Raw genomic sequence first — 12,405 nt, forward strand, 5'->3', positions numbered from 1 at the left:
TCAGAGTCTCTTCTGTCATCCACTTTGGTCTTCTCTTCTTTTCTTGTCTTTTTAGTGATCTCTTGCTTTCTTCATGGATAATGTTCTTGATATCTTCCCGTAATTCATCTGGCTTCCGGTCACTGGTGTTCAATGCATCAAATCTATTCTTTAGATGATCTCTAAATTCAGGAGGGATATATGATCTCTAAATTCAGGAAGAGAATAAAAATACTTTCCTAAAATACTTCAGTTTGCTTATCTACAGAGTTACATAACATTAGGCCCACCAAACAAAACCAAACATACTGCCATGGAATTGATTCTGATTCATAAAGACCCTATAGGACAGAGCAGATCTGACCTATAGGATTTCGAAGGCTGTAAATATTATGGAAGAAGATTGCCTCATCTTTCTCCTCTGGAGTGGCTGGAGGGCTTGAACCACTGACCCTTTGGTTAGCAGTTGCATGCTTTAACCATCGTGCCACCAGAGCTCCTTATAACATCAGGCAGTAGCTATTAATTTCAATAAAACTATAGCAAACATTTTTAAAGTTTTTGATTATAGTGCAAAGCCAACATTTCATTATCAAATCATTAGTCAGACAATGATGATGAATCCAGTCATCATAGGAAAAAAGCAGGCAGATCACATTAAGCTTTTAGAGAAAGGGAAGCCATGAAGAATAGTGAATTCTGCCAATACAAACATACAAAATCAGTACAAATAACAAAGACAAAACTTAATTTTCTACTATTACTCTACCTCCTAACACAAGCTGGACTAGTTACCAATTAAATCAAAAGTGTATAAACTTTGTTTAGTCCATTAGTAAATATTTACAGAGAGGGTACCCTGTGATCCAGGGCCTAGGCTAAGCCCTGGAGACATGAAGATGAAAAGACATCCTTCCTATTTTCAAGGAGCCAAAAGCCTTGGCAGATAAATGTATAAATAAACAGTACAGCCACAGTAAGATATTTGCTTTAGTAGGGGCCCCTTGCCCCCAGGACAATTCCCTCCTAGAACTGGTCCTCTCAAGCCAATGCACTTTGTAGGGAGATTTTTTCTGTCAAAGAGAATTTGTACCCTAAATTATTTGAAGCCATTATAAGTTATAGAGACAAAAGATGATGCAACTTGATATAATGCAGCATTTTGAATTTAGGTGCAGTTGCTTCATTTAAATGATCAGGGTGTGATTTGCTTTAGCAATATGATTTAAAAGGAGTGAAGGGTTCTTCTGGTCAGCCCCTGAATGCTGGTCACTCTCCACAAGAGTATTAGTCCACTCAGCATGCCTCTAAAAGAAAAGGCTACATGCTAGGACAAATCAGCATCCTAGTTACGCTCAGTTGTTAAGACTGCTGGAGCTTATTCAACACAGCCTACCTACCTAATCAATCTATCTCATCTCCCATGCCACACCTGTGATTTCCTGTTCACCATAATGTTGTTGTTGTTATGTGCCGTTGAGTCAAACCCGACTCATAGCGACCCCTCCTTGGGTTTCCGAGGCAGTATCACTACGGAAGTAGGATTGCCCAACCTTCCTTCCGAGGAGTGGCTGGTGGGGTTGAACAGCCAGCCGCCTGGTTGGCAGGCAAGTGTCTTAGCCACTATGCTACCAGAGCTCCCGCTCACCATAATAGGCCTACCATAATAGGCTTCTCTTATTCTGAAATGCGGGAAGGATGTAAGATTGGTTACAAAGGCAGATACATTCAACAGAGTATGTTGTTGTTGTTGTTTGCCGTCGAGTCGGCCCCGACTCATAGCGACCACTCCTTGGGTTTCCGAGGCAGTGTCACTATAGAAGTAGGATTGCCCAACTTTCCTTCCGAGGAGTTCAAACCCACCAGCCTTCTGGTTAGCAGTCAAGTGCCTTAAGCACTATGCTACCAGAGCTCCCTAACAGAGTATAGGAAATCGAAATGCTTCACACCCGATGGTAGTTTCTAGTTTCTTTGTGGAAAGAGTATCACCGACTAAAAGAGATGAAAGAATACCAGTTGACTACAATGCTGGAAATTCACTTTGTTTCCAATATGAGAGCATATTCAAATATTAGAATAAAACTTAAGGAGCTCTGGTGGTGTAGAGGATAAAGCACTTGACTGCCAACTGGAGGTCAGTGGTTCAAACCCACCATTTGCTCTGTGGAAGGAAGACAGGGCAATCTACTTCTGTAAAGATTGATAGCCTCAGAAAACCCAATGGGGGTCACTATGAGTCAGAAACAATTAGAGACATTATTGGCAAAATTTACTTTGTGTTTCTAAAATGGTGATTATTTGTGCTTTTCAACCAAACTGTAGCACTATATTCAGTATTCAGGGTGTAACCTTGTGATTTAGTTCATAAAACAGGTGATCATTTCTCAATCAGCTTAAGATCTTCATATATTCTTTTTTGCAATTCCAATACTTAGCCCAGAGTCTATTACACTACCCTGTTTAACACCATCCTGGGCTATTACCGACTGAATCAGGGTGTGTATGAGTACTCATCAAGTATTCTTTCTGATGCTGGAAAGTCTATTGGCTGGGCTCACAGCACTTGCCCATCTGAAGGGATAGAGGCTGAATGTCAGGCTATGAAAGCCTCCATTGTACCCCTGGCCCACTGAGATGTGAAACCACATCAAAAGTCAGGAAATAGACTTTGCTTCCATAAGACCACAACCAGCCTCCTGTTATATACATTGAAAGATATTTCCCTTAGGCCCTGGGTAAAGGTATCTGGAACTCTCTTCAATGTAACTAAGCTTTGAAACTTAAAGGATTTTTTTTTAAATAATTCTGATAACTATTCTCAAAGCATAAAATAATTTTTTAGAATTGAATGGTTTTTGGCTTGAATAATGAAATATGTGCAATTTGCATGGAACCACAATACATAAAATCATATTAACTAAATGGCAAATGTTAAGTTCATTCATTACTGTGTGTAATGGGACATTTCAGGATTAAATAGGACAAGACAAGAAGAAATGTACACGTTTTTGCACATCATATTCATGTATAAGCATTTCCTGTATATCTCTTATATAGTTTGATGCATATTCAATAAGTATTTCATTAGCTGTCTTCCATTCTAGAAGCACTTTTCAGCTCTCATGAACTCACCATGGCTTTGCATTACAATTATTTAAGACTTACCTTGACTAACTAGGGTAGTTATTTGTGGAAGGATACCAAGTCTTATTTATTTTTGAACCACCGACCTAGCTTAAAAATGCGTATTTTCAAGTGCTATAATTATGAATTAAAATGGGCTAAAATCAAGGATATTTCACTATGGACATTGCTGAAAAAATATATATACAGTCTGCATGTTATAGATTATAGGGCAGGGTAGAATATATTACATTAAAACAGAATTAAAATTTGCATTTGTGCCCCTTAAATTCTATATCCAGTCTTAACTTGAAATATCAATTATAAAACTATTCTCTGCATTTCAAAAACATTTAAAAATAGAAACTGAAAATAGTGTTTTATCAGTAAGACAGACCTATCTCATTAAAGCCACTGTAGCCCAGCTCTTGCCTGCTAAGTCCCAGATCTTCAAGGTCCATGCATTTAAATCCTGGTGGGCATTGGTAGCCTTCTTCTAATTCTGGTGAGCAGTGTGTATCTGGAATAGCTAAACTATTCCAGGTTACATTTCTGTGAAAAACACATGAAAGGGTTAGACATTTCAACAATTGTAAACACTGATTAAAATGAATAATGTAACCACTCTTCATTGATAACTGCTGTATGTGGGCATGGATTTAAGGTTCATGACTCATGAATGGCATTCTAACATTAATGACATTTAAGCATTTTCAAATGATACCTGATTCATCCTCATAATAGCTCCTTGTCAGAATAGTATCATTTTATGTTCTAAAAGACTAAGACCCAGGTAAGTGGAGGAAGAAATTTTCTCATAGATTTGCAAGGAAATGTTTACTTGTCTAGGGATTCCTTAATACTTTCAATGCATCTCCTACTGTGGGCACAAACTTTAACTTCTCCACTTGTAAGTACTGTTAAGTGATAATGGTCATTTTCTGTATGGTACACATATTATGAGGCTCATAAATTATTCTTGGTTTTCTGCTGTGTTGTAGATGAACAGTTTAGGAAGAAAACCAGACATATCAACAGAGTTTAAAGGAACTAAAGACATCACATCAGAAAGAGAGATTATGAAGGGATTTAATGATAGTTTCAGGAATATTAAGGTCCTTTAAGTGGATAGTGACATAATTCTTTTTCATCTCTCTTGAGGACAGATTGGAGATTAAGTTGATGTAGAAGGATTTAGATACGTAATAGTTTTCCTATTACATATCTAAATCCTTCTACATCAATTTAATCTCCAATCTGTCCTCAAGAGGTTGGGCAATCTACCTCCGTAGTGATACTGCCTTGGAAACCCAAGGAAGGGTTGCTATGAGTTGGGTCCAACTCAATGGCACACAACAACAGCACAACAATAGTTTTCTTGGTAGTGAATAGAGGTGATTACTCTACTCTTTCTGGATATGGGATCTTATTCGGGGATGACCTGAAAATGGGCCCAAAATGGCTGCTATCTGAAGTAATTCATATGTATTGTGCAGGCCAAAGTTAGGCTAGATAATTTCTAAAGCCACAATTTTTTTTTTTTTTTTTGAAGAGAGAAAGCAAAAGGTTTATTGAGTATCAATACCCAAAGAGACAGTAAGAATCGTTTCTCCAAAATATCTGTCTCCTAAAGCCACAATTTTATAGTTGCCATTTCTCAATGCATCAATATTTCTACACATGTCCTAAATGGGAGCAAGCCTAGAACCAGTCCGGTTCCATCGATTTATAGCAAAAATGAGGCAGAATTGTTGGGTCACATTATTTTTCTTGAATACCTTCTTACATTCAATTTGGCTGCTTCCTTCTCCATATGTAATATACTTTTTCTAGAATCTAATATCTAACTCCTTGCAATTTCTTAGTTTCTCAAGGCCAACACACACACACACAAACACACACACACACACACACACATGCACATGCGTATAACATGCCTGGTGATCCCTGGCTCAGTTTTTACTCAGTCATTAACAAAGCTCTAAAACCTTGCCCATAATTCAGATTCTGTTTATTCCTTCAGTTCTCTGTCTTCTGTTAGTTCCAAGTACATTAATTTGTCTATAATTCTTGAGGAATAAATGGTTAAGTATTTGCTCCTATTAGTCACATTTTAAATTAATCCTTTGGACACAATACACAAAACCAAGAGAAAGGCTCTAAGTGTGGAAATTATCCCCTAGGTCAGTCAGAAAGATATGTTTAGGCAGACATGACACTTATTTATACTCATTTTTTACTCTTATATGTATATAGGCCAAATGATTCAGCTTCATTTAAATCTAATCTGACTCTATGTATCTGGTACCCATAAAAATCAATCAGAGTGGTAAGGGGACTGGGCTTCAGAGTTTCAGAATGTTTTTCTGGTTTGATTTCAGCTCTACCATTTACCGGTTGTGTGACTTGAATAATGTTCTAAGCTTCTCTCAGTTGTTTCCTCATTTATAAGGAAGTGTAATCATAATTGAAAGCAAAACATGTTAAGTATGAAGTAAAGGAAACTGAGTAGCGCTTTAGCATAACAACTAACATATAGCTAGCACTCAGTAAATGAGCAATAATTGTTAATAAAACATAGCATAAATTCTGCCATGTAAAAACACAGTAAGAGAAACTTGTCAAAAGAATAGAATAAATTTTGCCATGTGATAATGATAGTATTTTGTTCAGAGATATTTGCAGCTAAAAGAAAGCTTAATCACTTAAACCAAAAAAACCAAACTCGCAGCTGTGGAGTCGGATCTCACTCATAGCGATCCTTCCTTGGGTTTTTGAGGTGGTTTCTCTAGGGAAGCAGATTGCCCAATCTTCTTTCCAAGGAGTGGCTGGTGGTTTTGAACCACCAGCCTTCTGGTTAGCAGTCAAATGCTTTAGGCACTATGCCACCAGTTATTCATTTATAGATGAGGATGGCATGGTGATGTTCTGAGATGTATACGTTTACCAGTCAATCAAAATGAATGATTTTTTAAGTGGAAAAAAAAATTAAAGAATACAAGCAATGTCTGGGACAATACTTTATCTACGTGGATAGGTTTCAAAATACATCATTTTTCAGTTATTTGGATAGAGAAATTGGACTCTGTAATCAGCTGCCTCAGTCTGAATTCTGGCTCAAGCACTTAGTATACATAAATTTAATGATTCACATCTGTAAGTTTCTTAAAACAGTATTGGGTGCACAAGAAGTGTTAGCTAAGTGTTTCCTATTTTTATTGATTGTGTGGTATCTGTGCACTGTCTAGATGAAACATCCATGTCTACCTCAGTTCCCTAATTTTTAAAATGGGGATAGAACTTGCATCTATTTCATAGGGATGTTTTAATGATCAAATCAGTTAATGTGTAGTGACCTAGTGTACAACACTAAGAATAGCATTGGGAACAAGATAATCAAACCAAAAAAAAAAAAAAAAAAAACTCACTGCCGTAGAGTCGATTGTGAGTCACAGAGACCCCTTCTTGGGTTTCCGAGGTGGTATCTCTATGGAAGTAGATTGCCCACAACACTCAGAATAGCATTGTGAACAAGATAATCAGTCACTCAATAATTTTTAATTACTATGATGCTTTCATTAATTTATAAATATTGAGGTTTTTTTTCCATTTTCATTTCATGTTTTTTTCTTTCAAGTTAGCATTGATCCTCATTTTAAGTGCAACTCTTACCAGCACACATTATTTTGAAGTCTTTTGGCTTCAGAGGCAGTGGATTTGAAATACATTATCTTTGCCAACATTAAGCTATTAGCAAATGCTTATTAGAGACACACTTGTCAGATGATTAATTGTTCTGGAACACATGTATCTAAAACCACATGATAATTACCATTTTTAAAACTGAAATGAAAGATAAGAGTTTCTGAATATATATTTGCTATTTATTTTAGTTCTTTTTTTTTTTCTTTTTGGTTAACAAGGGTCATCTAGATTTTATTTTGATTTGTTACTATAATTTCTTCAATCTTTTTCCCTCAGAATTTAAAACTTGAACAAATGGCTCTCTAGAACTTGAGAGCAGAATTCTTGCTCCAAGCAGGAAGATACTAGATACAGAAAATGATTTGCTCAATCATAATAATTATTCGCTAATGCTTAAGTAGATTTCAAGACCTGTATTCTATCTTTCTCACAGTCAGATTTCTTTTCTTTTTTTAAGTATCTACCTGTAATCTCTCTAATTTAATTTTTTGGCCCATTTTCATGATCTTCAACCCATGGGATTGCTTTTCTTTTCATTGATGTACTACATCCAATTGGAAAAAGTTTAGTTTTTTCCTTCCATGACCTCTCAGCAGTGTTCTACATAGTTGTTTTTTATGGTAGGCAGAGTAGTGGCCTCCCGCACATGTTCATGTCCTAAGCTCTAGAACCTGAATATATTACATTACATGGCACAAAGAAATGATGTTTACAGATGTGGTTAAGGTTAAGGACCTTGAGATATAGAGATTATTGTAGATTATTGTAGATTCTCCCAGAGTGCTTAATCTAATCAAATGAGTCCTATGGGAAGAACATTTTTCAGTTGTGATTAGAAATATGCGACAATGGCAGAAAGGCATAGAGAGATGAAATATTGCTAGCTTTGAAGATGGAAGAGGGAGACTGTGAGCCAATGAATGTAGGTGGTGTCTAGAAATTGGAAAAGGCAAGAGAGCCTCTAGAAAAGAATGTAGGCCTGCTGATCTTGATTTTAGCTCCGTGTGATCCATCTTACATTTATGTTTACAGAAATATAAAACATAAATTTATGTTGGGTTAAACTGTGTCCCCCAAAAAGAGATATTGAAGTTCTAACCCCTGTACCTGTGGCTATGACCTTATGTGCACAAGTAATCATTTAACATGGCTGATACTGCACTGGGGCAAGCTATCATGCAATATGACTGGTATCCTTTTAAGAGAAGAAGAGATACAGAGGCACAGGGAAGACAGCCGTGTGGTAACGGAGACAGGGATTGGAGTTATGCTGCCACAAACCAAGAAACAGTTGGGACTCAGTTGGGGGATTTTCCCATATCTTTTTATTACAGAAGCTGTAGATCTTCCCTCCAGTCCTTGAAGAGAGCATAGAGCCCTGCCAATGCTCTAAATTTAAAACTCCAGCCTCCAGAACTGTGAGAGAATACATTTCTATTATCTTAAGCTACCCACTTTGGGGAAATTTGTCACAGAAGTCCCAGGAAAGTAATATACTCCGTCTTTGGCACCTTAAGAAAATCCCAATCTATAAAGTCTTGAAGTTTCTGACTCCCCGTCTATGCTTCAAACAGCCTTTCATACACCTTTTCCCTTGGTTGGTTTTCTCCTAGCCCCTTTTTTTTTCCTTCCCACTTCAGAACTTTTCCTCTGCTTGGAAGCCTTCAGGCAACATCTGAATGCCACTTTCTTAGAGGAGACATTCTGAGTCCTTTAGACTGTGTTAGGTTTCCCTGCCATAACTTCTCAAAATACCTTCACTTTTCATTTCTGGGACAAGTTCAATTCACATTGTGTGGTCATCTGTTCATTGTACGTCTTACAAACTTGACTTCAAGTTTAACTTAAGAAAGGGCTTTGTCATGCTCTCTAGTGTGACCCAAATGTCCATATAATCCCTGACATATAGTAGACATTTAACAGTTATTTTTTTGAATGAATGAATGATGTGTCATTCTCCCCACCACCATTTAAATTTATGGCAATTTACTATTTATTTATTTAGAATGTATCTACAGAAAGAAACAAGTGGATCTTGTTTTTGTTTCAGTTTTTAAATTTCTCCATGTTTCAAAATGAGTACTGGAATCCCTCTGAGTTATTAATCGTTTTTCATAGGGCTTTAATTATCTGCCTGGCATTTTTTTTTTTTTTTAATTCTTAACAAAGTATCTTATTTATAAATAACATTTCGTAGGAATAGGAGATCTAAGAAAATGCATTCTAAGGCTGTTGCTAAAATTGTTTATAACACCCCCAAATAATGCCTAAGTACTTTAGAGTTTTATAGTGTTAAGCCAATCATTACTACTGATGGCACAGAGCATTAATGTGTATATTGGGACATAAGAAGTATCATCTTAATCTAGCAATTAAACAATTTAAGTAACTTGGCAATTCACAGTAATATTTAAGCCTCAGTTTCCTCATCTGTAAAATGAGAAACTTTACAGCTATTTAAACTAAAGATTTTCTGAGTGACATCATCATATTTTATATAAAAGAAATTTAAATAATTAGAGTGAAACAACAAGCTCCATCATCCAAAGCGTGCATCATTGGGTACTGTTCTGATCTATTCACAAGTCTCACCAATGTCCAATATAATGATATAAGGTTTTATGTTGTCTTGGTTAGCTGCAATATTGTCCTTCATTGGCATCAAATAACTATCACTCCATTTATTTGGGATTTAGTGTTGAATGCTGGATGCTTTGGAAAACTAATTCCATTTAGTGTTGGTTTTTTGTAGTTACTGTCATGAATGAAAATAATTATATTTAATATTATGTAGTGTCTTTTCAGAAATTGTTTTTCCAATATCTTTAGCAGGATCATTTTATTTGTTTATTCCTTCATTCAAAATAATAATTTCTGGCAGGCCTACTCTTTGTTACACAACACACTATGAATGGAAATCACTAAGAAGATTTTTCCAGCTCAGGGACTTTACTGTCTAATGTGACAGAAGACAGAAAAGTAATGGTCAAAGGAAAATACAGGAAATGTGCTATCTATATGTTCATGGTATTACAGAGCACAAATTAGACACACCACATATGACTATGGGTAGGAGCTCTGGTGATGTACTGGTTAAGACATTTGACTGCTAACCAAAAGGTTCATAGTTCAAACCTACCAGCTGCTCCACAGAGGAAAGATGAGGTGGTCTGCTTCCATAAAGATTTACAGCTTTGGAAACCCAACTGGGTCTCTATGAGTTGGAATTGACTCGGTGGCAGTGAGTTTGGTTTGATTTGAACAGATAGTGAGTATTGGGAAAATGTTCCAGTAGGGGTGATGCTTGTAGGGACTATTAAGGGCTGGCACAGGCACTAGTTCTAGGGATAGAACATGCAGCATAGCATCCCGAGAAATGGAAATATCCAAGCACCTGAGAGAACAAGAGACAGAGAGAGTGCAAGTGAGAGCAAGTGAGAGAGCACAAGAGTGAAACCTTCCAAAAGCAAGGTCGGGGAGAGGTTCCAGAAGCAGGAGGCTTCCACTGTCCCCAGGGACATGTCACACACTCTCATACATGGATGTTCTTACCACTCCAGGAAGCACAGAAAGGGTTCACTCCAAGGCCCAGTGTTAATTAGTCATTGGGATCTCAGTGAGTATACATGACTGGAGCCTTATTGTATAGTTATAATTGATCCAATCAATGGATATGTATGACTGCATCATGCCCCCTCCCTTCTGGAAGTTAATTTGTCAGGTGTGGGGCCTGGGTAGCTTCTATTTGCCTGGCTATTTTGGAAAACGAAGAGACCTTAATTAGGCTACTCGAAGTGCTATTTTCAGAAAGCAGAGACAAAGCCCAAACCAAGTTCTCTTTCCCACACATTCATTTTTGATGGAAATTTATAGATAGCAATTTTATTTACATATTTGTTTAAAAATACAATGAAAATTTATAGATAACTTTTTTTTAAAGAATTGAAGATAAGCAGGATAATGTTGACTTCTCAATAGCCAAATTAGATGCATTTGTTCTAAAAGATATTCACAGAAGCCAAGATACACCATATTTCTGGATTTTGCATTCCATAACAATGTGTCAATGATGTAAAGAAGGAAGCACATAAGTAGAAAAATCTAAATGCAACAGATAATACTATACACAATAAGTTTTTTGTTATTCATTGCATCAATAAGGGTCCTTCTGTATTGATATTTTCAGGTCTAGGTAGAAAACATTCACTAGAATAATCCATTTCTAGTTAAAGCCAGAACTGAATTACACACAAAAACACATGTGCACACATACATAATCATACACTCTTTTGCACCTAAGAAAACAGCGAACATGGTCTTTGACACTTTATGTGGTAATTGTCTAGCTCTTAGTGTCAAGCATGAAAACAAGATCCAGTTTCTTGCTCAAAGCTTAACCCTGCTCTTTAGAGGTTATCTCTCTCTCTATATGTGCTTACAGAGAACCTTCGCTGGCAGTTACCCACTTTTTACATTCATTCCAGAGAATCATCTGGTTTCCTTTTCACCCCTATTTAGCCTTGGCTTGTCAGAATTAATTAAAAATGCCTATGAATTAGCCTGGCTAATACTAATGCTGGATGCTTTGGAAAACTAATCCCACCCTGGGAAGCAAGGGCATTATTTGCAGAGATTAAATTATTTATTGATTTTTAAAAGCTTTTAATTGCTCTGCCTGGCCTTTTACAGGGACTGAAAAACAAGATAAATAGTCTCAGGCAGAAAACAATATGGACATCACACTTCTTTTCATAAACAAGCTAATCTGGCACTTTTTCTATGAAATTAAGAAATAAATTTCTCTTTATTGTTTAAAAACATTTTAATATAAATCTTTCACTCTATCGTCTCTTGCTAAATGATTAATTTGGCAAGGCAGTAAAAACTGTAGACATTGTCTACAAAAATGGTAAAACTAAATAATTTGATCAAATACTTTGTCTTTGAAATTTAAAAAGTAATCCATATTTTATTTTAGAAGAAAATTTAAATAACAATTTTACTTTAAAATTATCTAGTAGCCTTTTAACTGTGTATATTCTCTAAATTTACACCATTAACTATATCACTCATTACTTTGTCAATATGGATAAGGGACAATGTGCCTCACAGAAGCTGAGGAGACTGATATGTGAGTCACAATTACACAAGGAGAGATACATACATGTATTCAAAAAGAATATAAAGAAAGAAACATATCAGGACACAGAATATACACTGCTGAGCTCCAAGCTGGAAATATGGAAATTGTGCTGATATTAGAAGACAAAATCTACTACCCTTGAAGTTTCAAATCTGGGTCATCAGCTCCTCATGTACTATCATTTGTCCCTTGGCTTCAAGAACTAAAAGATCCAGAGAGAGAAGGTATCTGTGAGTGTGGCATGGTAGAAAGAGGCCACCAGAATTGGAGTCAGACATAGAGGATGTCAGTTGGTGATTCTACAAATGAACTAATGTGTGTCAAGAAACTAGTTCTTTCTCTGTCTCAGGAGGGTCATACTATCTAAGAAAATCATTCATTATGACCAAGTGGGGTTCATATCAGGTATGCAGGGATGGTTCAACATTAGAAAAACAATCAATGTCATCCACCAC

The 12,405-nt window shown here is 36.4% G+C and overlaps 1 protein-coding gene across 1 annotated transcript in view; it reads right to left on the minus strand.

The window, feature by feature from the left end:
- Window positions 1-3,485: 3,485 nt before the first annotated feature.
- LOC103208152 (sodium leak channel non-selective protein-like) overlaps window positions 3,486-12,405 on the minus strand; it is a 103,307-nt gene continuing 94,387 nt past the window's right edge. Inside the window, exon 6 of the mRNA XM_007953829.2 lies at window positions 3,486-3,654. Within this exon, the coding sequence (XP_007952020.2) occupies window positions 3,486-3,654 (169 nt within the window). The remainder of the gene's footprint in view (window positions 3,655-12,405) is intronic.

Source organism: Orycteropus afer, unplaced genomic scaffold (genome assembly GCF_000298275.1).
Source record: "Orycteropus afer afer isolate SDZICR_OR568_19922 unplaced genomic scaffold, OryAfe1.0 scaffold00417, whole genome shotgun sequence".
NCBI lineage: Eukaryota > Metazoa > Chordata > Mammalia > Tubulidentata > Orycteropodidae > Orycteropus > Orycteropus afer.